The 19093-nt window shown below is 38.6% G+C and overlaps 1 protein-coding gene and 1 non-coding gene across 2 annotated transcripts in view; one reads left to right on the top strand and one right to left on the bottom strand.

Moving 5' to 3' along the window:
* The window catches only part of TET1 (tet methylcytosine dioxygenase 1), a 170978-nt gene that overhangs the window by 113977 nt on the left and 37908 nt on the right, over positions 1–19093 (top strand). The window contains exons 4-5 of the mRNA XM_042780920.1: positions 199–289; positions 835–928. Of these exons, the coding sequence (XP_042636854.1) occupies positions 199–289; positions 835–928 (185 nt within the window). The remainder of the gene's footprint in view (positions 1–198; positions 290–834; positions 929–19093) is intronic.
* Positions 16402–16508, bottom strand: LOC122149989. Its single transcript, XR_006163426.1, has one exon. It is a non-coding gene; the product is annotated as a U6 spliceosomal RNA (small nuclear RNA).

Genomic DNA, 19093 nt, shown 5'->3' with positions numbered 1-19093 from the left:
AGGAAGAAAGGAACATTAACAAACATTAACATTAAATTCCAGAGCCTATTGTCCTTGACTTCAGTCATCAAAGCTTATGAAAATCTTATCAAGAGTCATGGTTCTATATTGAAAAAGAAATTAGTGAACTATACCTCCTCCTTGCCCTTGTGAAATTCTGTAAAAGCTTTGGATCTAATAATCTTATTCCTTCCACAGATCGAGTTATACAAAAAGACAAAGGTCCATATTATACACACCTTGGGGCAGGACCAAGTGTTGCTGCTGTCAGGGAAATCATGGAGAATAGGTGAGGACAAATACTTCCCTGTCAAAACCATTCTTTATTGTGGACCTGAGTCAATGCAGATAAATTACAACTGGGAACAAGCTTGAGGTGAATGGAAACCCTTCAGGAACATGAGCTGGATGTCTCTTAGGGCCCAGGAACAGAGGAGTATCCTCGTGTCCCTACAGAGTCACGCATCCTATGAATTGTTGGACACTCAACAAGCCACCCACAAAACAGGGCTAATGTTTTTGTTAAATTCAGAAATACTTATTTGTATATTATTGTACAATGATAGAAACAGTTCAAATTACCAGCATTGACACTGCATTCATTCCTTTTGTTTGTCCTGGAGCCAAGCCATTTTTAAAGAGTGATTTTTAAGGATAAGTAAACAGAACTGAATACGAATAAAAATATGTGTCACAAAAAAGAAAATTCAGAACACCGTTTAATTTCGAATTTATGCAAATCTGTCTCATGTACATTAAGATGCCAAAAGCTTTAGGGTTTGAGGATGGACCATAATTAATTAGTATCTTCCCTCCACTGTGTTTTGTACACAGATTTGGCCAAAAAGGAAATGCAATAAGAATAGAAATAGTGGTGTATACGGGAAAAGAAGGAAAAAGCTCTCATGGATGTCCAATTGCTAAGTGGGTAAGTATTTGCTATTTATAGATTTTTGAAAATGGGTTGATTCCATATGTAAAATAAATAAATAATACCCCTTCCCCCCAATGAAAATGTAGGCTAGAAAAATCTATCCACTCCATAATGAAGTAGAGGGAAGTGATTTGTCTCTGGCTGGGGTGGTGGGTGGATACCTTTAGAATGCTTTTAACACATACAGTTTTATGTCAAATGAACAAAAGATTATAGCCATTCCCAGTTGTTACCCATCTGTCTTCTTCCTATTCCTCAAAGTCACAACTTTGACCAGTTTTTTATGAACTTTTAGAAATAACTCAATGCATTTATAATTAGATAGCACATTCAGTTGGTACTAAACTATACATTTTATATCTTACTTTATCAGTTACCGCATCTTGATGAAAAGGTGCCATGGTGGTGCAGTGGTAAGGAGGGGTCAGCTGCTTACCAAAGGATCCCTGGTTCAAACCCACCAGCCCCTACACGGGAAAAAGATTACAGCATTGGAAACCCTATAGGGACAGTTCTACTCTTTCCTTAGCGCCTCTATTAGTGAGAATGAACTCCATGGTATTGGGTTTGGGTATCTTGAAGTTTTTTTCAATTTAATTATGTTTAACCAAAACACCAAACCCCTTGACAGTCAAGTCTCTTCTGACTCATAGGTGCTTTATAGGAGACTACAAATGCCCCTGTAGGGTTTCTAAGGCTATACATTTTTATGAAACAGACTGCCACATCTTTCTCTGGCAGAATGGCTGGTGAGTTTGAACCACACACCCTTCAGTTAGCAGCTCAGTGTTATATGAACACAGATTTGATGGTTGGAACACCAACAGCCATCTGAAACTATGAAGTAATTTGACATTGAAAAATATTACTAGGATACTGGAAAGAAAGGTGGGAGCTGGAGTCCCTGATGATTCCAATTGAGATGTCATACCAGCCCCAGTTCTTCTTCTTCTTCTCCCCTACCCCCCGCACAAAAACAGTATATATTTTATTAATTTCATATTGTAAAGAAAATCAATGATGGAGTAATCTGACCTATTTCCATACTGATTAACTACTCCCTATATCTATAATGTAGCTGTTATCTTGTAAATTTATTTTTCTTATCTTTTAGTAAACCCCAGTTCTTCTTAAATCTGAATTCTTTTAAAATGAAAGAGAAATTTTATTTTTGTGTTTTCTGTTGCATACAATAAAGTCAAGTCCCAATTAAAACACCTGCCTTCAATTTATTACAATCTGGGTGTAATTTGAGTAAAACTGACTTCAGAAGGAGGAAGCTAAGTAAAGAACTCGTGCTTATTGAGTATTTTCTGTTCCCAGGCACTGTGCTAGATAACATCGATACAAACAGGAATTAAGATCTATCAGTCATCTCATTTGCAGATGTGAGGAAATTGGCCCAGAGTTGTGTACAACACCACAGATTTTGAGTCTAGGTTTATGTGACTTCTAGTTCATTGCATGTGGTGTTTTGATGGTGCAGTGGGTAAACACTTGACTACTAATCAAAAGGTTGGCAGTTTGAACCCACCAACCACTCCATGGGAGAAAGATGTGGCAGTCTGCTTCCGTAACAATTTATAGCCTTGGAAACCCGATGAGGCAGTTCTATTCTATCATATAGAGTTGTATCAGTCAGCATCCACTTGATGTAAATTGATGTTTGTGTGTTCATTGCTTTGTCCTCTAATCATACAAATGTTAGTCGAGATTATCTTGCTAACATAAATCTCAGTTTTCCTTCCCAAGTAGTCTAAAGCCCTCTAAAATATCTTTCAATGTGAATAGTTGGGATGGGAAAGGAGGTTTGTGGTTGTTAACTCTTACTTCCTATGTTGACTTCTTACTAGTGTATAAAACTTACTGTTGTTGAGTCATTTCTGACTCATAGTGACCCCTCCTTGGGTTTCCAGGCAGTATCTCTACAGAAGTTGATTGCCCAATCTTCCTTCCAAGTGGCTGGTACATTTGAACTGCCAGCCTTCTGGTTATCAGTCAAATGCCTTAGGCACTATGCCATCATTTTCACACTGTGCCAATCAGCTATGGAATTTAGTATTTTTTTAGATTCTGTGAAACATGCACTCATACAACTCAATATGTAAGTGTAGGAGACTTTGATGAAGATGTATCCAAATGGTAGCCAGATTGTTTTCTACATTTTATTCAAACCTTTGAAAAAAGTAATATATTCAGATGGTTAGTCTTTTATTGATTATTGAAACTCTTAATACATTAAGAAAATTGGCCATTTGTTATAAAAGCTGCAAATATATTTTCCCATTATGTCATGGTTTTTATTATTCAGACTTTCTATTTTATGTATAGTAAATAATTTCCATCTTTTCTTTTATTGCTTTTTATGTTACAGTATTTTGTAAAAAAATTCTTTTTATTGAAATATAATTTATGTACAGTGAAATACACAAAACTAAAGTGACATGGATCAATGCTTCTTTTTTTTTTTTTTTTTTTTGGTGGTGTTCCCTCTCCTCCCCTCCCCACCCTGATAACCAAAAAAAAAATTTCCTTCTATATATAAACCTTTCCTTGACGTTTTATAATAATGAACTAATACTATATTTGTCCTTCTGTAATTGACTTATATCGCTCAGCATAATGTCCTCCAAGTTCATCCATGTTATGTGTTTTTCAGATTCTACAATATTCTTTAGTGTTGTATAGTATTCCATTGTGTGTATATACCACAGTTTGGTTATCCATTCTTCTGTTGATGGGCACGTAGGTTGTTTCCATCTTTTTGCTATTGTAAATAGTGCTGTGATGTACATGGGTCTGCACATACATGTTCTTATCCTGGTTTATATATACCTAGTAATGGGATTGCTGGGTAAAATGGTATTTCTAATTTCAGCTTTTTAAGGAATTGCCATACTGCTTTCCCTAGTGTTGATATCATTTTGACAGTCCCACCAGCAGTGTATGAGAGTCCCAATCTCTCCACATAAGATATAGTATTTTAATTAAAAAAATATCCCCCACTTATTATTATAAATAATAAACTAATTTTTTGTGCTATCATAATGTGTGTGTATGTAAATATTTATCCTCTTTGAATTTATCCTGGCAGCTTAGTTTCTTTTTGGTACTATAACAGAAGTACCACAACTGGCTGGCTTTAACAAACATTTATCTTCTCACACTTTTGGAGGCTAGAAATCTGGATTGAGGGCACAGGCTCTGGAGGAAAGCTTTCTATCTCTGCCAGCTCTGGAGGAAGGTCCTTGTTTCTTTTCAGCTTGTGCTCCTGGGTTCCTTGGTGATCTTCACGTGGCACGGATCTTTCCCTCCATGTGTGATTTGTTCTCTGTATTTAATCTGTTCTTTTATATCTCAATGGTGATTGACTTAAGACATGCCATACACTTGTATTGTCTCAATATAACAAAGAAAGTTCTGTTCCCAATGAGATTCTGCCCACAGATAACAGAGGTTTAGGATTAATAACATAATTTTTGGGGACACAATTCAATTCATGACACCTGGCTTAGAGAGTATATCAGTTAGTGTTCTCCAGAAAAACAGAACTAATAGCAAATTTTATTTTATGGAATTGGCTCTCATGATCATGAGGCTAGCAAGTCTGAGATCTGTAGGACAGTCTTAAAACCTGGGAACTCAGCCTTGAGTTTATGGTCAATTCTTATCTTTTTATTTTTATTTTTATTTTTTATTGTGATTTTGGTGAAAGGTTACAGAGCACATTCATTTTCCATACAGCAGTTCACATACACTTTCTCTTACATTGACTGCAATTTCCCACAGTGCAACAGCTGCCCTCCCACTTCCTCTTCATAGTTACCTCTTCCCTGTGTCCTTCCCTCCCATGCACTCCTGCCCTCCCAAGCTGTCTCCCTGTACATACACAGACTTTCTATTCTCCCATGATTGATCTCTCCAAGGAGTGTGTCTACCTAATGTAAATGTTCAGCTTATATGGCTGTCTTTTGTTTGGCTGGAAGCCACAGGAGTGGGTTGAATTCCAGACCTGAGGGGAGCTAGGGGCCATAGTGTCTACGGTTCCACCAGGCTCTATCGCACCAGCAAACCTGGTCCCCCCCCACCACTTTTTTTTTTTATTATTTTGCGTTTTGTTCCACATTGCTTTTCCACTCTATCCAGGATCTCCTACATAGATCTCCCTCTGAGTGGTTGCCAGTGGTAGCTGGGCACTATCTAGTTCTTCTGGTCTCATAGTCATATAGGCTGAGGATCACATGGTGTACCAGTCACTTGGATTAATTGTTTCTGTGTCTTTGCTTTTCTTCATTCTTCTTTGCTCTGGATGAGAAGAGACCCATCATTGCATCTAGATGTCTGCTTGCAAGCTTTTAATAATATCCCAGTCACTTCTTGCTAAAGTAGGATATAGAACAATGTTTTTGTGTAGTATGTTATGCCAAATGAACTTGATTTTCCCTGTGACCATGGTCCTGAGCCTGCAGGTCCAACTAACTACTTGTCATGTTCAATTCTTAAAGCAATACTTTCTTTTTCTCCGGGAAACCTCAGTATTCTTCAGTTTTCTCAGCTCACATTACAGAGGCTCACACACATTATGGAGAGTAACCTTTAAAGCCAACTGATTGTAGATGTTAACCAGATCTACAAAATACCTACATAAAAACACCTAAATTAGTGTTTGATTAAATAATTGAAAACTAGCCTGGAGAAGGATTTCATGCTTGGTAGAGTGGAGGGTCAACGAAAGAGGGGGAGGCCTTCAACGATATGGATTGACACGGTGGCTGCGATGATGGGCTCAAGTATAGCAGGGATTTTGGGGCTGGCATGGGATCAGGCAGTGTTTCGTTCTGCTGTGCATGGGGTTGCTATGAGTCGGAAACGACTCGACGGCACTTAACAACAACAAAGCCTGGATAAGGTGATACATGAAACTAATCACCAAAGAGTGTTAGTAACAGATACAACTTATGTTTTACCAGATGGCTACCATGTCATTCCAACACCACTGATTTTATTGTATATCTTTTCTCGATTGATTTTTGCAGTCATTTATATTAGTGAGTTTCTATTCTGTTATGTCAATCTTCTATGTCTATTCTGTATCAGCATGAGATTGCTCTAATTATTTAGGTTTTATAAAGTGTTTCAATAGCTGATGGAGTAATTCCTCCTTGTTATTTTTAATTTTTCAAAACTTTCCTGACTATTCTTGGCTTGCTTAATTTTCCATATCAGTTTATAATTACGTTGTCTAATTGAATGAAAAAAAAAATCTTATTGGTGTTTTTATTGGAATCAGAGAATTTGTATCTTATTATTGTTTAGTCTTCCTATCTAACCTACTATGTCTTTCCATTTGTTCATTGTCTTTTTTTGTCCTCATGGATATTTTTAAAGTGTTCCCATAGACTATATGTTTCTTATTTTTCAATATATTTCTCTTGCGTATCTCAGGTGTTATTGTTAGGTGCCTTTGAGTCAATTTTTAACTCATAGTGAGATCCCATGTTGCAGAGTCGAACTGCCCTATAGGGTTTTCCAGGCTATTGGTGTAGTGTCTAAGGCATTTGACTGCTAGCAGAAGGTTGGCTGTTCAAACCCACCAGCCACTCCACGGATGGAAGACTGGGCAATCCACTTCTGTAAAGATTTACTGTCTCAGAAGACTTCCCCCACTAAACATGGGTCATCTAGGAAGGCTTCTGGGACCAGAATGACAAATACAGAGACATGGAAGGGCAAGCAGAGATAACAGCAAGTGGAAAGGCCCTGGTCAAGAAAAAGGGTACTTTTTTTTTTTTTTTCTTTAATTTTCATTATGATTTGGGTGAAAGTTTGCAGAGCAAGTTCATTTTCCATACAGCAGTTCATAGACATTTTCTTACATTTCATTGACTGCAATCCCTGCAATGTAACAGCTCTCTTCCCAGTTCCTTGCTCTAATTACAAGAGGGTACATTTTGAATCATCTAAGAAAAGGCAAGTGAAATTGAGGAAGTAGATTATAGAATGAAGTGAAGGTAAAAATGTTGGCAGGAGTAAGATCATTAAAAGTGTTGTAGGACTAAGTGAGGAGTTTGGGTTTCATTCAATGAGCAACATGAAGCCTTTGAAGTACTACATTTCAGAATGTATTATCTGATTTATGTTTTTGTACAGATCATTCTAAGGTGTGTGTAAAATCCATATTAGTTATTTGCTGCTGTGTAATAAATTACTCCCAAAACTTAGCAGCTTTAAACAATAAACACTTATTATCTCTGGAGTGTTTGAGTGTCTGGAATCCTGGAGCAGCTTAGGAGGGAGGTTCTGATATTAGAACAAAGTCAGATTGTACATGGGGATGCCATCATCTGAAAATTAACTTGGGGGCTGGAGGATCTATTTCCAAGGTCATTTCTAAGAGACCTCAGTTTCTCATCATTAAGTGTCCTCATGATGTGGCAGCTTGATTTCCTCAGGTGATTGATCCAAAAGATATCAAGGAACAAGCTTCAATGACTTTTCTGATCCAGCCCTGTTTAGTGTGGGAAAGGATCACACAAGGGTGTGAATAACAGGAAGTGGTATTCACCAGAAAGCACTGTGGCCATCTCAGACATCCCCTACCACAAAATCCAACATCCGTTCTTCACTAAAAATAATTAAAGTATCTTCTCCCCAAAGTCATCATAATACTTAATGGGAAATTGTGAACCTTTGTTTATAAAATAATGCTATTAAACATTATTGTTGTTGTTAGCTAACATTGAGTGGGCCCCCAATTCAAGGTGATCCCATGCTAAATGGGACAGAGTGCTGCTTGGTCCTCCACCATCTCCATGATCACGTGAAGATTGGATGCTTTTGATCCATAGGATTTCCATCAGCTGATTTTTGAAAGTAGATCACCAGACCTGTCTTCCAAGTCCTTTTTAGCTTAAAATTGTCCAGAATCATAGCAATGTACAAGCCTCCACTGATGATGGGTGGTAGCTCTGCATGAGATATGCTGGCTGGGCATGTAAAGCAGGTCTCTCATGTGGAAGTGAGAATTCTGCTACTGCGTCACACTGCCCCCTATTAAGCATTAGTGTTGTTTGTTCTGCAATATCTCAACAGAAAAAATGACAACATATAAATGTACAGTTTACATTGAGTTAATGGCCTGCTGTGTTTGGTAATATCAGGACTGTGCCTTTTTACTTGTCAACCTTGGGGCTTCTCAGCCTCAGCAGCCAGCAGCTGTCTGAGTGAAGAAATGCCTCTAGCTCCAATGATCTGGGAACAGGAGGCAGATCTGGACCCCAAGGCTAAGAGGCTTTCACCCAGCACCTAGAGCCTGGCACTTTGAACTTGGACTTAAATGTACAGCATATGTTTATGAAACAATCACTCAGGTAAAAATTCAGTCAAACACTCAGGTAGAAACATCAGTAGGTTCCCATAAGGAACCATGATAAACTTCCCATTCTGAACTTTATTATAATAATTTCCTTGCCCTTTTCTCCTACATACATATTTCTAAACAAGAAGGCTTCATTTTGCTTTGTTCTTTTGTGTCTTGCCTCCACATAGTACCTCACATGTTTGCTGAAATAAATGGCAGGGATTAGATCCTAATATCTGGAACTGATAGTTCTATGTCTATTAGTTACTTCTGAACCCTTTACTGACTTGCCTACTGTGGTAGTTATGTTTGTGTGTCAATTTGGCTGGGCCTGGTTGAGTGACTGGGCAGCTGGTGATAGTTATTCCGCATGATGAGACTGGCAATCAACTCCATGGTGGGATCTACCAAAAGCAGCTGAGTAGCTGCCTTTGGAATGTAGTCTGCTTCCTATATTTAAGCAGAAGCCTTGGGAGTGGTCTCTAGTCTATGGCATTCTTGGACCCTGCATGTAGCCACGTCGTTGTTCAGCAGCCTGTCAGAGTGACACTAGGTAACCAGAAAGAATTTGGTACTGGGAGTGGGGTGCTGCTCTGACAGATACCTAAAATGTGGAAACAGGAATGGAGTGCGTCCTTGACCCAAGACCCTGGCAGACAGACCCCGGCATACAGCATGAGAGACGGCAGGAGTAGAGCCCAGAGACCCGCATGAGAGACGGCAGAAGCAGAGCCAAGAGAACCAGCATGAGACAGCGACAGCCTTACCAGCCCACGGAGGAGAAAGCATAATGCCTTTGATTAGGGAGCTTCCTGGTGGAATAGGTTGCCTTCAGGCATTAATTGGTAGAAGAGACTGGCTTGAAATGGAGTAGCAGGTTGGCCGCCCATGGAGCAAGAAAGCTTAATTGCTTTGGGGCAAGAAGGTTCCTGGTGGAATGGGTTGCCCTCGGGCATTAATCGATAGAAATGGAGACCAAGGAAATGGAATCAAAGCTGCCTCAGCCTAAAAGGGTAGGGCCATGGCCTTTGGGGGTGGAATGATCACAGCTCCTTAGGTTTCCAAGAGCCAGGCTTTCACCAACTTGGTTCTGGAGTGTGGGGCTGCTCATTCATGTGAGCTAGTGGGAGGGAGTCAGAGCTGCTGACCAAGAGTGAGGGGGCAGGGCTACCATGCCCAAGAGGGAGAGGAATGCAGCCCACCGGCCAAGGGGGTAAGGTCACCACTTAGAGGAACTAGGGGACTAGAGCCACCCAGTGGAGGAGATCTGTACAGATGCCACCTGGTGAACATCTGTACAGATGCCACCTGGTGAACATCTGTACAGATGCCAAGTTGACAAGGGGTGGAATTGTGGTAGTTATGTTTGTGTGTCAACTTGGCTGGCCCTGGTTGAGTGGCTGGGCAGCTGGTTGTAGTTATTCCCCATGATGAGACTGGCAATCACCTCCATGGTGGGATCTACCACAAGCAGCTGAGACCGTATCTTTTGGAATGTGGTCTGTGTCCTGTATTTAAGGAGAAGCCTTGGAAATGGTCTCTAGCCTATCATGCTTTGACCCTGCATGTAGCCATGTCGTTGTTCAGCAGTCTGCCATGCTCTGCCGACCATGGGACTTAGGATGGACTTAAGTTAATGGCCTGCCATGTGGTTTGGTAACATCGGGGCTGTGCCTTTTTTACTTGTCAACCTTGGGGCTTTTCAGCCTCAGCAGCCAGCAACTGTCTGAGTGAAGAAACGCCTCTAGCTCCAGTGGACCGGGAACAGGAGGCAGAGCTGGACCCCAAGGCTGAGGGGCTTTCACCCAGCCCCTAGAGCCTGGCACTTTGAACTTGGACTTCAAGCCTCCAAATTGTAAGAATAAACTCCTGTTTGTTAAGACCATCCTATTTGTGGTATATTCCTATCAGAGTGGCAGTAGATCACCAGAACACCTACTATCGAGAGTGAAAATATCTTCATGATTTCTTATAAGGTGAGTGACCCAAAAGAGAGCAAGTTGGTGGGATTTTGGATGCTTCGTCCTTCCTACCTTTTAAAACTTCTCTAGTATGTTAAAATGATGATGACACAAACAGAATTTTGGTGTATACCTCAATTTCTATTTTGTTGTTGTTGTTATGTGCCGTCGAGTTGGACCCAACTCATAGTGACCCCTCCTTGGGTTGCCGAGGCAGTATCACCTTCCTTCCCAGGACTGGCTGGTGGGTTTGAACCTCCAGCCTTCTGGTTAGCAGTCAAGTGCCTTAGGCACTATGCTACCATGAAATCTCCAGCTTAAAAATTTTGATAGCAACTTTCTGTTTAAGTCCTTTTATGTGTTTAAATCCTCTTTAACCATTCTTAGTTGCAAAGATTATTTGTTTAGCATTTTTCATGAAGCAGCTGGAGCAAACTTATTCTTTCCTTTGTACAGTGTTTCTTTTCAGAATAAATAGGTCATTTCAGTATATAGTGATATATATCTGATGTTTTTCACAAATATAAAAATAATCTAGAGATAAGAAGTGAAATAGAGTATTGTTCCCAAGGCATTAAAAGTTTTGATATCTTCTAATGACAACTTAGAAGTATAATCTTAATAAGAAAGCCAAGTGTTGATCTTTCATTGTCTGAGGAAAAAAAAAAGAAATTGGTTTTATAAATGATTGATTACATGTAAGAATCATAATTTTAATAAAACTTCTTCTCAGACTTTGTAAGTGAGCTTATTTAAAATACTCATATTGTTTGCTGCTATTCCCTGGATCAATGCCCAGAATGTAGTTGGCACTCAATAAATTTTTGTTGAAGATATGAATATGGAGCTTAAACAAAACTGTTTTAGAATATTGAATATTTTGAATTTGAATTGGTATCTTGAAATAGTATTGCTGTGGTTTTCATTATGTGTTCTTTCCAAGTCATCAAAAACTTTGAGAATTGTAAATTTTCACCCAAATCACAATAAAAAAAAAAAAAAAAAAAAACTTTGAGAATTACAGGTTGGGGTTTCCTGGAGTTGTTCAGGACAATCTTGAACATCTGATAGAAGTTAAATGAAAAGTTGAGTGAAATGATGAGGTCGATGTATATTCTGTGTGTAGAATCCCTGGGTGGCGCAAAGGTTAAACTTGCAATTACTAAGAAAAAGGTTCTATCAAGAGGCACCTTGATATCAAAGGCCTAGCAGTTTACTTTCAGAAAATCAACTGGTGCAGAAGAAATGACAAGATAATAGAGCTGAACAGAAGATTTCAAAGAGCAGCTTGAGCAGACAAAGCCAGTTACTGTAATGAAATGTGCAGACCTGGAGTTAGAAAAACAGAACAGAAGAACACACTCAGCATTTCTCAAGCTGAAAGAACTGAGGAAAAAATGTAAGCCTCAAGTTGCAATATTGAAACATTCTATGGGTAAAATATTGAATGAGGAAGGAAGCATCAAAAGAAGATGGACGGAATAGACAGAGTTACTGTATTAAAAGACTTGGTCGGTTCATCCATTTCAGGAAGTGCTATATGATCAAGAACCAAAGGTATTGAATGAAAAGTTGAAGATGTGCTGAAGGAATTGACAGAATACCCATTGAGATGTTTCAACAAACACATGCCCGTTGGAGGCACTCCCTTAGTTGTGCCAAGAGATTTGGAACACAGCTACTTGGCCAGCTGACTGGAAGAGACCCGTATTTGTTCCCATTCCAAAGAAAGATGATCTCACAGAATGTGGAAATTATCAAACAATATCATTAATATCACATGTAAGTAAAATCTTATTATAGATAATTCAAAAACAGTTGCACCTGTATATTGACAGAGAGCTTTTAGAAATGCAAGCTGGATTCAGAAGAGGATGGGGAATGAGGGATATCATTGATGATGTCAGATGGATCTTAGCTGAAAGCAAAGAATACCAGAAAGAAGTTTACTTATGTTTTATTGACTATGCAAAAGCTTTCAATTGTGTGGATCATAACAAATTATGGATAATAATGAGAAGAATGGGAATTCCAGAACACTTGACTGTACTCATGAGGAACCTGTACATAGATCAGGAGGCTATCGTTCAAACAGAACAAGGGTACACTGCATGGTTCAAAATCAAGAAGAGAGTAAGTCAAGGTTGTATCCTTGTATCCTTTCACCATGCATTCAACTTGTGTGCTGAGCAAATACTCCAAGAAGTTGGATTATATGAAGAAGAATGCGGCATCAGGATTGGAGGAAGACTCATTATGAACCTGCGATACACAGATGACACAATTTTGCTTGCTGAGAGTAAGGATGACTTGAAACACTTACTGATGAACATTAAAGACTGCAGTCTATAGTATGGATTACACCTCAATATAAAGAAAACAGAAATACTCACAACTGGTCCAGTAAACAGCTTCATGGTGGATGGAGAAAAGATTGAAGTTGTTGAGGATTTCATACTACTTGGTTTTACAATCAACACTAATGGAAGCAGCAGTCAAAATACCAGTGACGTATTCCATTGGACAAGTGATGAAGAGCAAAGATGTCTCCTTGAAGACTAAGGTGCGTCTAACCCAATCCGTGCTATTTTTAAGCGCCTCTTATGCATGTGAGAGCTGGACAATGAATAAGGAAGACTGAAGAAGAGTTGATGCTTTTGAGTTGTGGTGTTGGAGAAGAATGGTACGAGTACCATGGTCTGCTAAAGGAACTAACAAATCCTGGAAGAAGTGCAGCCTTGGCAGCAAGAACAGCTAGACTTCGTCTCACCTACTTTGGTCATGTTGTCATAAGGAACCATTCCCTAGAGAAAGCTGTCATGTCTGGTAAAGTAGAGGGTCAACAAAGAAGGGGAAGGCCCTCAATAAGAGAGATAGACACAGTGGTTGCAACAATGGGCTCAGATATAGCAAGGATCATGACGCTGGCACAAGACTGGGCAGAGTTTCATTTTGTTGTACATAGGGTCTCTGAGTCTGAGCCCACTCAATGGCACCTAACAACAATAACAACAACATTCTTCAAATAGACATCTTTGCTTTTTTTGAACATTTTAAAGAGGTCTCTTGGAACAGATTTACTCAGTGCAGTATGTCATATGATTTCTCAAGTACTGCTTCCATTGGTATTGATGGTGGCACCAAGTAATTTGAAATCTTTGACAACTTCAATCTTTTCTCCATTTATCATGATGCTGCTAATTGGTCCAGTTGTGAGGATTTTCATTTTCTTTATGTTTAGATGTAATTTACACTACAAACTGTAGTCATTAATCTTCATTAGTAAGTGCTTCAAATCATTGGCACTTACAGCAAGCAAAGTTGTGTCCTCACAGGTTGTTATTGAGTCTTCCTCCAATCCTGATGCCATGCTCTTCTTCATATATTCCAATTTCTCAGATTGTTTGTTCAGCATACAGACTGAATAAGTATGGTGAAAGGATACAACACTGCTGCACTTCCTTCCTGATTTTAAACCATATAGTATCCCCTTGCTCTGTTCGAACAATAGCCTCCTGGTCCATGTACATGTTCCTCATGAGCACAATTAAGTGTTCTGGGATTTCTATTCTTCTCAATTTTAATAATTTGTTATGATTTACACAACTGAATGCTTTTGCAGAGTCAATAAAGCACAAGTAAACATCTTTCTGGTATTCTTTGCTTTGAGCCATGATACAACTGACATCAGCAATGATATCCCTCATTCCAAATCCTCTTCTGAATCCAGTTTGCATTTTTGAAAGTTCTCTGTCAATATACCAGGGAAACCGTTTTTGAATTATCTTCGGCAAGATCTTACTTGTGTGTGATATTAATGATATTGTTCGATAATTTCTACATTCTGTGGGATCACCTTTCTTTGTGATGGGTACAAATATGAATCTCTTCCACTCAATTGGCTAGGTAGCCATCTTCCAAATTTCTTGGCATAGATGAGTGAGTGCCTCCAGTGCAGCATCTGTTTGTGAAACATCTCAACAGGCATTCCATCAATTCCTGGAGCCTTGTTTTTTTGCCAATTCCTTCAGTGCAGCTTTGACTTCTTCCTTCAACAAAATAGATGAAGCAGTGAAAATGCTCAAGTGATTTTTTTTTTTTAAGATTGTAAAAGTATTTATTTAATGTCTGGCATAAGCAGATAGTTTAAAAAGATACCCCGTCTTATTACACTAGAATGCTAATACATTGACATCTGTTGAGAGCTGGAAGTTAAGAGACTGCCTTGTTTTTCCAGGTTTCACGAGTTTTCTGTCTTTGACAAGGCACAGTCTTACCACTTTTCTGTCACTCATTTTATGACTGGAAAATACATTAAAACCTGTGTAAGCTGGAACATGTGTAAGGTACAAACCTGTCAAAGAAAGAAAATTTAAATATTTTCCACAATATGAGCAGTAGAAAAGTGCAGCTTGTGAAAGGCAGAAAGCTTGTGAGACCCAGAAAAAAAGGCCGTCTCATCAATTTGCAGCTCTCACGGGTTTCATTATGTCAATTTTTTATTAACTATTTTTTTATGTTTAAGGTAAAAGATTTTAGGGCAAAATTGGTTCCCGTTTAACAATTTCTGAATAAATTATTCCACCCTATTGTTTTTTTTCACAATGTGTTGTCATTCTCATTTGTTTCTTTCTTGTTGTATAGTTTCCTGTGCTGTGGTTTCCCTGTCCTCTCACCTTCTCATCTTTACATTAGAGTTAATTTTGACCATTTACTCTATGATAGACTTTTATTTTAAAAGGAACTCTTTACTAATAGTTGATGTTCTTTATTTTGTGACCCAGTCTGTTATTTGCCCTGATCAGAGTGGTTGGTAATGGTAGCATCATCTAGTTCTTCTGTTCTCAGGATACATGAAGTGTGGTTCATGTAGACTCTTAGTCCTATGGACTACTTTCTTTGTGTCTTTGGTTTCCTTCTTTCTCTTTTGTTCCTAATGGGAAAGATCAATATTTATATCTTAGATGGCCACTTGAAAACTTTTAAGACCCCAGATATGACTCACCTCATTGAGATGTAGAACACATGAACTATATTATTACAATTGACTTAGTAGTTTCATGAGATTTTGGTCCTAAGCCTTCAAATCCAGAAACTCACTCACACAGGGAGTTTGGTTTTGTCTAAACTCAATCTGTGACTGTGTCTCCTACATGGTTTGTTATATATATATGAATATTCATGAATGCACACACACACACACACACACACACACATATATATATATGAATGTGTATGTATGTATATTTATATATATGCACCTGTGGATACATCTGTCTGTGCACACATAAGTACCAGCTTATTCATACCCATACACATACATGCTTATATACATATTTAGGTTGCCACACATATTTTTTGGTGTTGGTGGTGTTGCAAAATTGTATGTGTAATATCCTTTATCAGAAACCTACCACTCATCTGTCAGTTTGTCATACTGTGGTGGCTTGTGTGTTGCTGTGAGGCTGAAGACTACACCACTGTTATTTCAGGTATCTGCAGGGTCACCCATGGTGGAGAGGTTTCAGCATAGCTTCCAAAACATCCCTTTCTCTTGTGCACTTCTTTTTTTAATTTGAAATTAAAAGTAAAGCACATTCATTGAGGAGTAAAGCATTTTGCAAATTGAAAATCATGAAGACCAGAGGATTCTGAACTAGTGATCAAAGGAATAGAGATTGCAATATGTTTATTAAAGGAAATTCAGTAAAAATTCAGTGATTGCTTGACATCTAGGTGGTAGTTATAAAATTGTGTGATGGTAAATCGTATTGGTGGGAGATTACATATGTTTCTAAAGTTGTTTTTTAAAGTTACAAAATAATCATTAAATTGTGTACATCTGGCCTCAAAACAATCATGAGGCCCTCCTTGTGTCACTGCCGGGAGGACGTGCCTAGTTCTAAAGTCTGTTTTGCGTAGGCATCTGTTCTGAGAATTCATTTGGACCTGGCTTTCCAGGCAGCAAAAAAACATGTAAAACATTACATTGTTTTCTCAAATTGTTTGCCAAGTAATTTTGTCAAGTTACAGTGGAAAATTACAAGAAAGACAGGCTATGTTCCTGGTGCAGAGGTTACTTTTGATTCAAAATGGAATTTTTGCCTCAGACCTTAGCATAGCCCCTATATCATGTTGGGAATCTGAAAAATAAGGAACACTTGATGAATTTGTGCGTCATCCTGGTGCAGGGGCCATGCTAATCTTGTCTTTATTGTTCCAATTTTAGTTTATGTGCTGCCAAAGTGTGTGCTGCTGTGCACTTCTTAGTAACATCATTTTTCTTGGTCACATTGTGTGCGCTGCACTCACATTCGATGCTGCCTGTCCCATCAGCAGAAATAATAAGGTGTGTACTATATCAAGAGTGCTTTTCCCACCATTCCATCTCTGGTAACCATCAATGAGCACTGATCTCTCTGTATGTGTATGTTGTTGTCATGTACCGTGGAGTTGGATCCGACTCATAGCGACCCCTCCTTGGGTTTCTGAGGCAGTATCCCTACGGAAGTAGATTTCCCCATCTTCCTTCCGAAGAGTGGCTGGTGGGTTTGAACCGCCAACCGTCTGGTTAGGAGTCAAGTGCCTTAGCCACTATGCTACCAGAGCTCCCCTGTATGTGTGTGTATACGTATATATGTATGTATGTATGTATGTATGTGTATATACACACACACACACACACAGGAGCTCTGGTAGCATAGTACCTAAGGCACTTGACTGCTAACCAGAAGGCTGGCAGTGTTCCCTCCCTCCCTCCCACCCTTGGCAACCAACAAAGAAAAGTTTCCCTCCATATATAAACCTTTCCTTGACCCTAAACAACAACAAACTAATGCTATATTTGTCCTTCTGTGATTGACTTATTTCACTCAGCATAATGTACTCCAAGTTCATCCATATTATGAGGTGTTTTGCAGATTCTACATTATTCTTTAGTGCTGCGTAGCATTCCATTATGTGTATGTACCATGGTTTGGTCATCCACTCTTCCACTGTAAATCTTAGAGATAAGTCCCTTGCCAGATATGTAATTATCAGCAAATATGAATTTGTTACTGTCATTTTTATGCGCTTTATCGTCTTGTCGATTTCTTTGTCTATAAATTATAGAAATTTATAATTTTCTATGCTGAGCTCATTTTGTTCATGAATCGTGTTATCACTTCCTTCATTGCTATTGTTTTAGTATTTGCTGAATATTTATGCTGGTCCTCTTTTTTGATGTAAAGGTTTATCATTTTTCTTCGAGGTTACTCTGTGATTTGTATTTTTCTTTCCAAGTTTAGAACACTCTGTTCTATCTTGTAATTGTCTTGACTTCCCTACCATCTAGAAGTTCTGTAATAACGCAGTTGTTTTCCTCTTTTTGGTTTGTGGTTGTCCTCATTTGTCAATTGATGTCTCTGGTTCCCTGTTTACAATCTTATAAGCTTCTTTACTCTGGATAATTCCATAGCTGGGTTGGTTTCTGGGTTATATCATCATGTGTGTTAATGGTCAGTTGTTGTTGGCTGTTGTTGCTTTTCTGTCCAAAGGGCTTTCTTTAGCATCTCTTGTAAGATTGGTCTGGTTTTAACAAATTCCCTTAATTTCTGATTATCTGGAAATGTCCTAATTTCACCATCATATTTGAGGGACCATTTTGCTGGGTATATAATTCTTCATTGGAAATTTTTCTCTTTCAGTGCATAGTTTCTGTTGAGAAATCCAAGCTTACCCTTACTGGTTGCCCCTTGTAGGTAATTTTTCATTTTTCCCATGCTGCTCTCATGATTCTTTCTTTTTCTTCGGTTTTTATAAGTTGGATTATATGTCTTGGTGATTGTCTTTTGGGGTCTACCTGTTTGGGGTTCATTGGACTTCCTGAATGGATATTTACTCACCTTTCATCATACCAGGGAAGTTCTCTTACAACAAATCTTAGACAATTTTCTCATTGGTTTTATTTTACTCATCTTGTTCTGGAATTCCAATGATATGTAGGTTATTCCTTTTGATGTATCCCACATGGTCCTTAGGCTTTCTTCATTTTGTTTTGATCTGTATTCTGATTTATCCCTTTCCAAAGAAGTTTTCAGGTATTTGCCTTCAATCTGCCTAATTCTGTCTTCCATTGATTGAATTCTGCTCCTTTGCATATTCAATGTCTATCTATTTCTGAAAATTTAGTATTTATCTTCTGGATTGCTGTGTGTAGATTTTGAATCATTTCTAATTTTCCATTTTGTCATTTTGTCCTTGTATTGTCTTTCAAAATTGTTCTCTGTTTTTCTTGATCTGTCTCTCAGTTCCTTGAAGATACCTAAATAATTCTTTTGAATTCCTTATCAGGGAGTTCCAATGCTGCTTCTTCCTCAGGGATGTGTTTTGGATCTGTATCTTGATCCCTTGTTTCTCCTGCTTTATCTTGCTTCTTTGTGTGGATTGTGATGCTTTGTTGTCTGCAAGGCATTGTGGTTTTTTTTGTTTATATTTAATTGGTGATTGTATGATGTAGTGACTTGCCCATGATTTTCATTTTCTTTGTTTTGTTTGTATGTTATTTACACAAGAAGGGTACTATGCTCCTCTATTCACTATTTGACAGCACTTATACACTCATCATCTGTCTCCTTTCCTGTTGTCAGCTTCTTGTATGTCCCTGCTGAGCTTGCCAAACAGAGCCTATTCTTGTTGTTGTTGTGTTGTTAAGTGCTGTCGAGTCGTTTCCGACTCATAGCAACCCCATGCACAACAGAACGAAACACTGCCCGATCCCACGCCAGCCCCACAATCCATGCTATACTCAAGCCCATCATCGCAGCCACTGTATCAATCCATCTCCCTGAAGGCCTC

This window comes from Orycteropus afer, unplaced genomic scaffold (genome assembly GCF_000298275.1).
Source record: "Orycteropus afer afer isolate SDZICR_OR568_19922 unplaced genomic scaffold, OryAfe1.0 scaffold00070, whole genome shotgun sequence".
NCBI lineage: Eukaryota > Metazoa > Chordata > Mammalia > Tubulidentata > Orycteropodidae > Orycteropus > Orycteropus afer.
The sequence above is the reverse complement of the archived record's forward strand: the minus strand, read 5'-3'. Positions and strand labels throughout refer to the sequence as shown.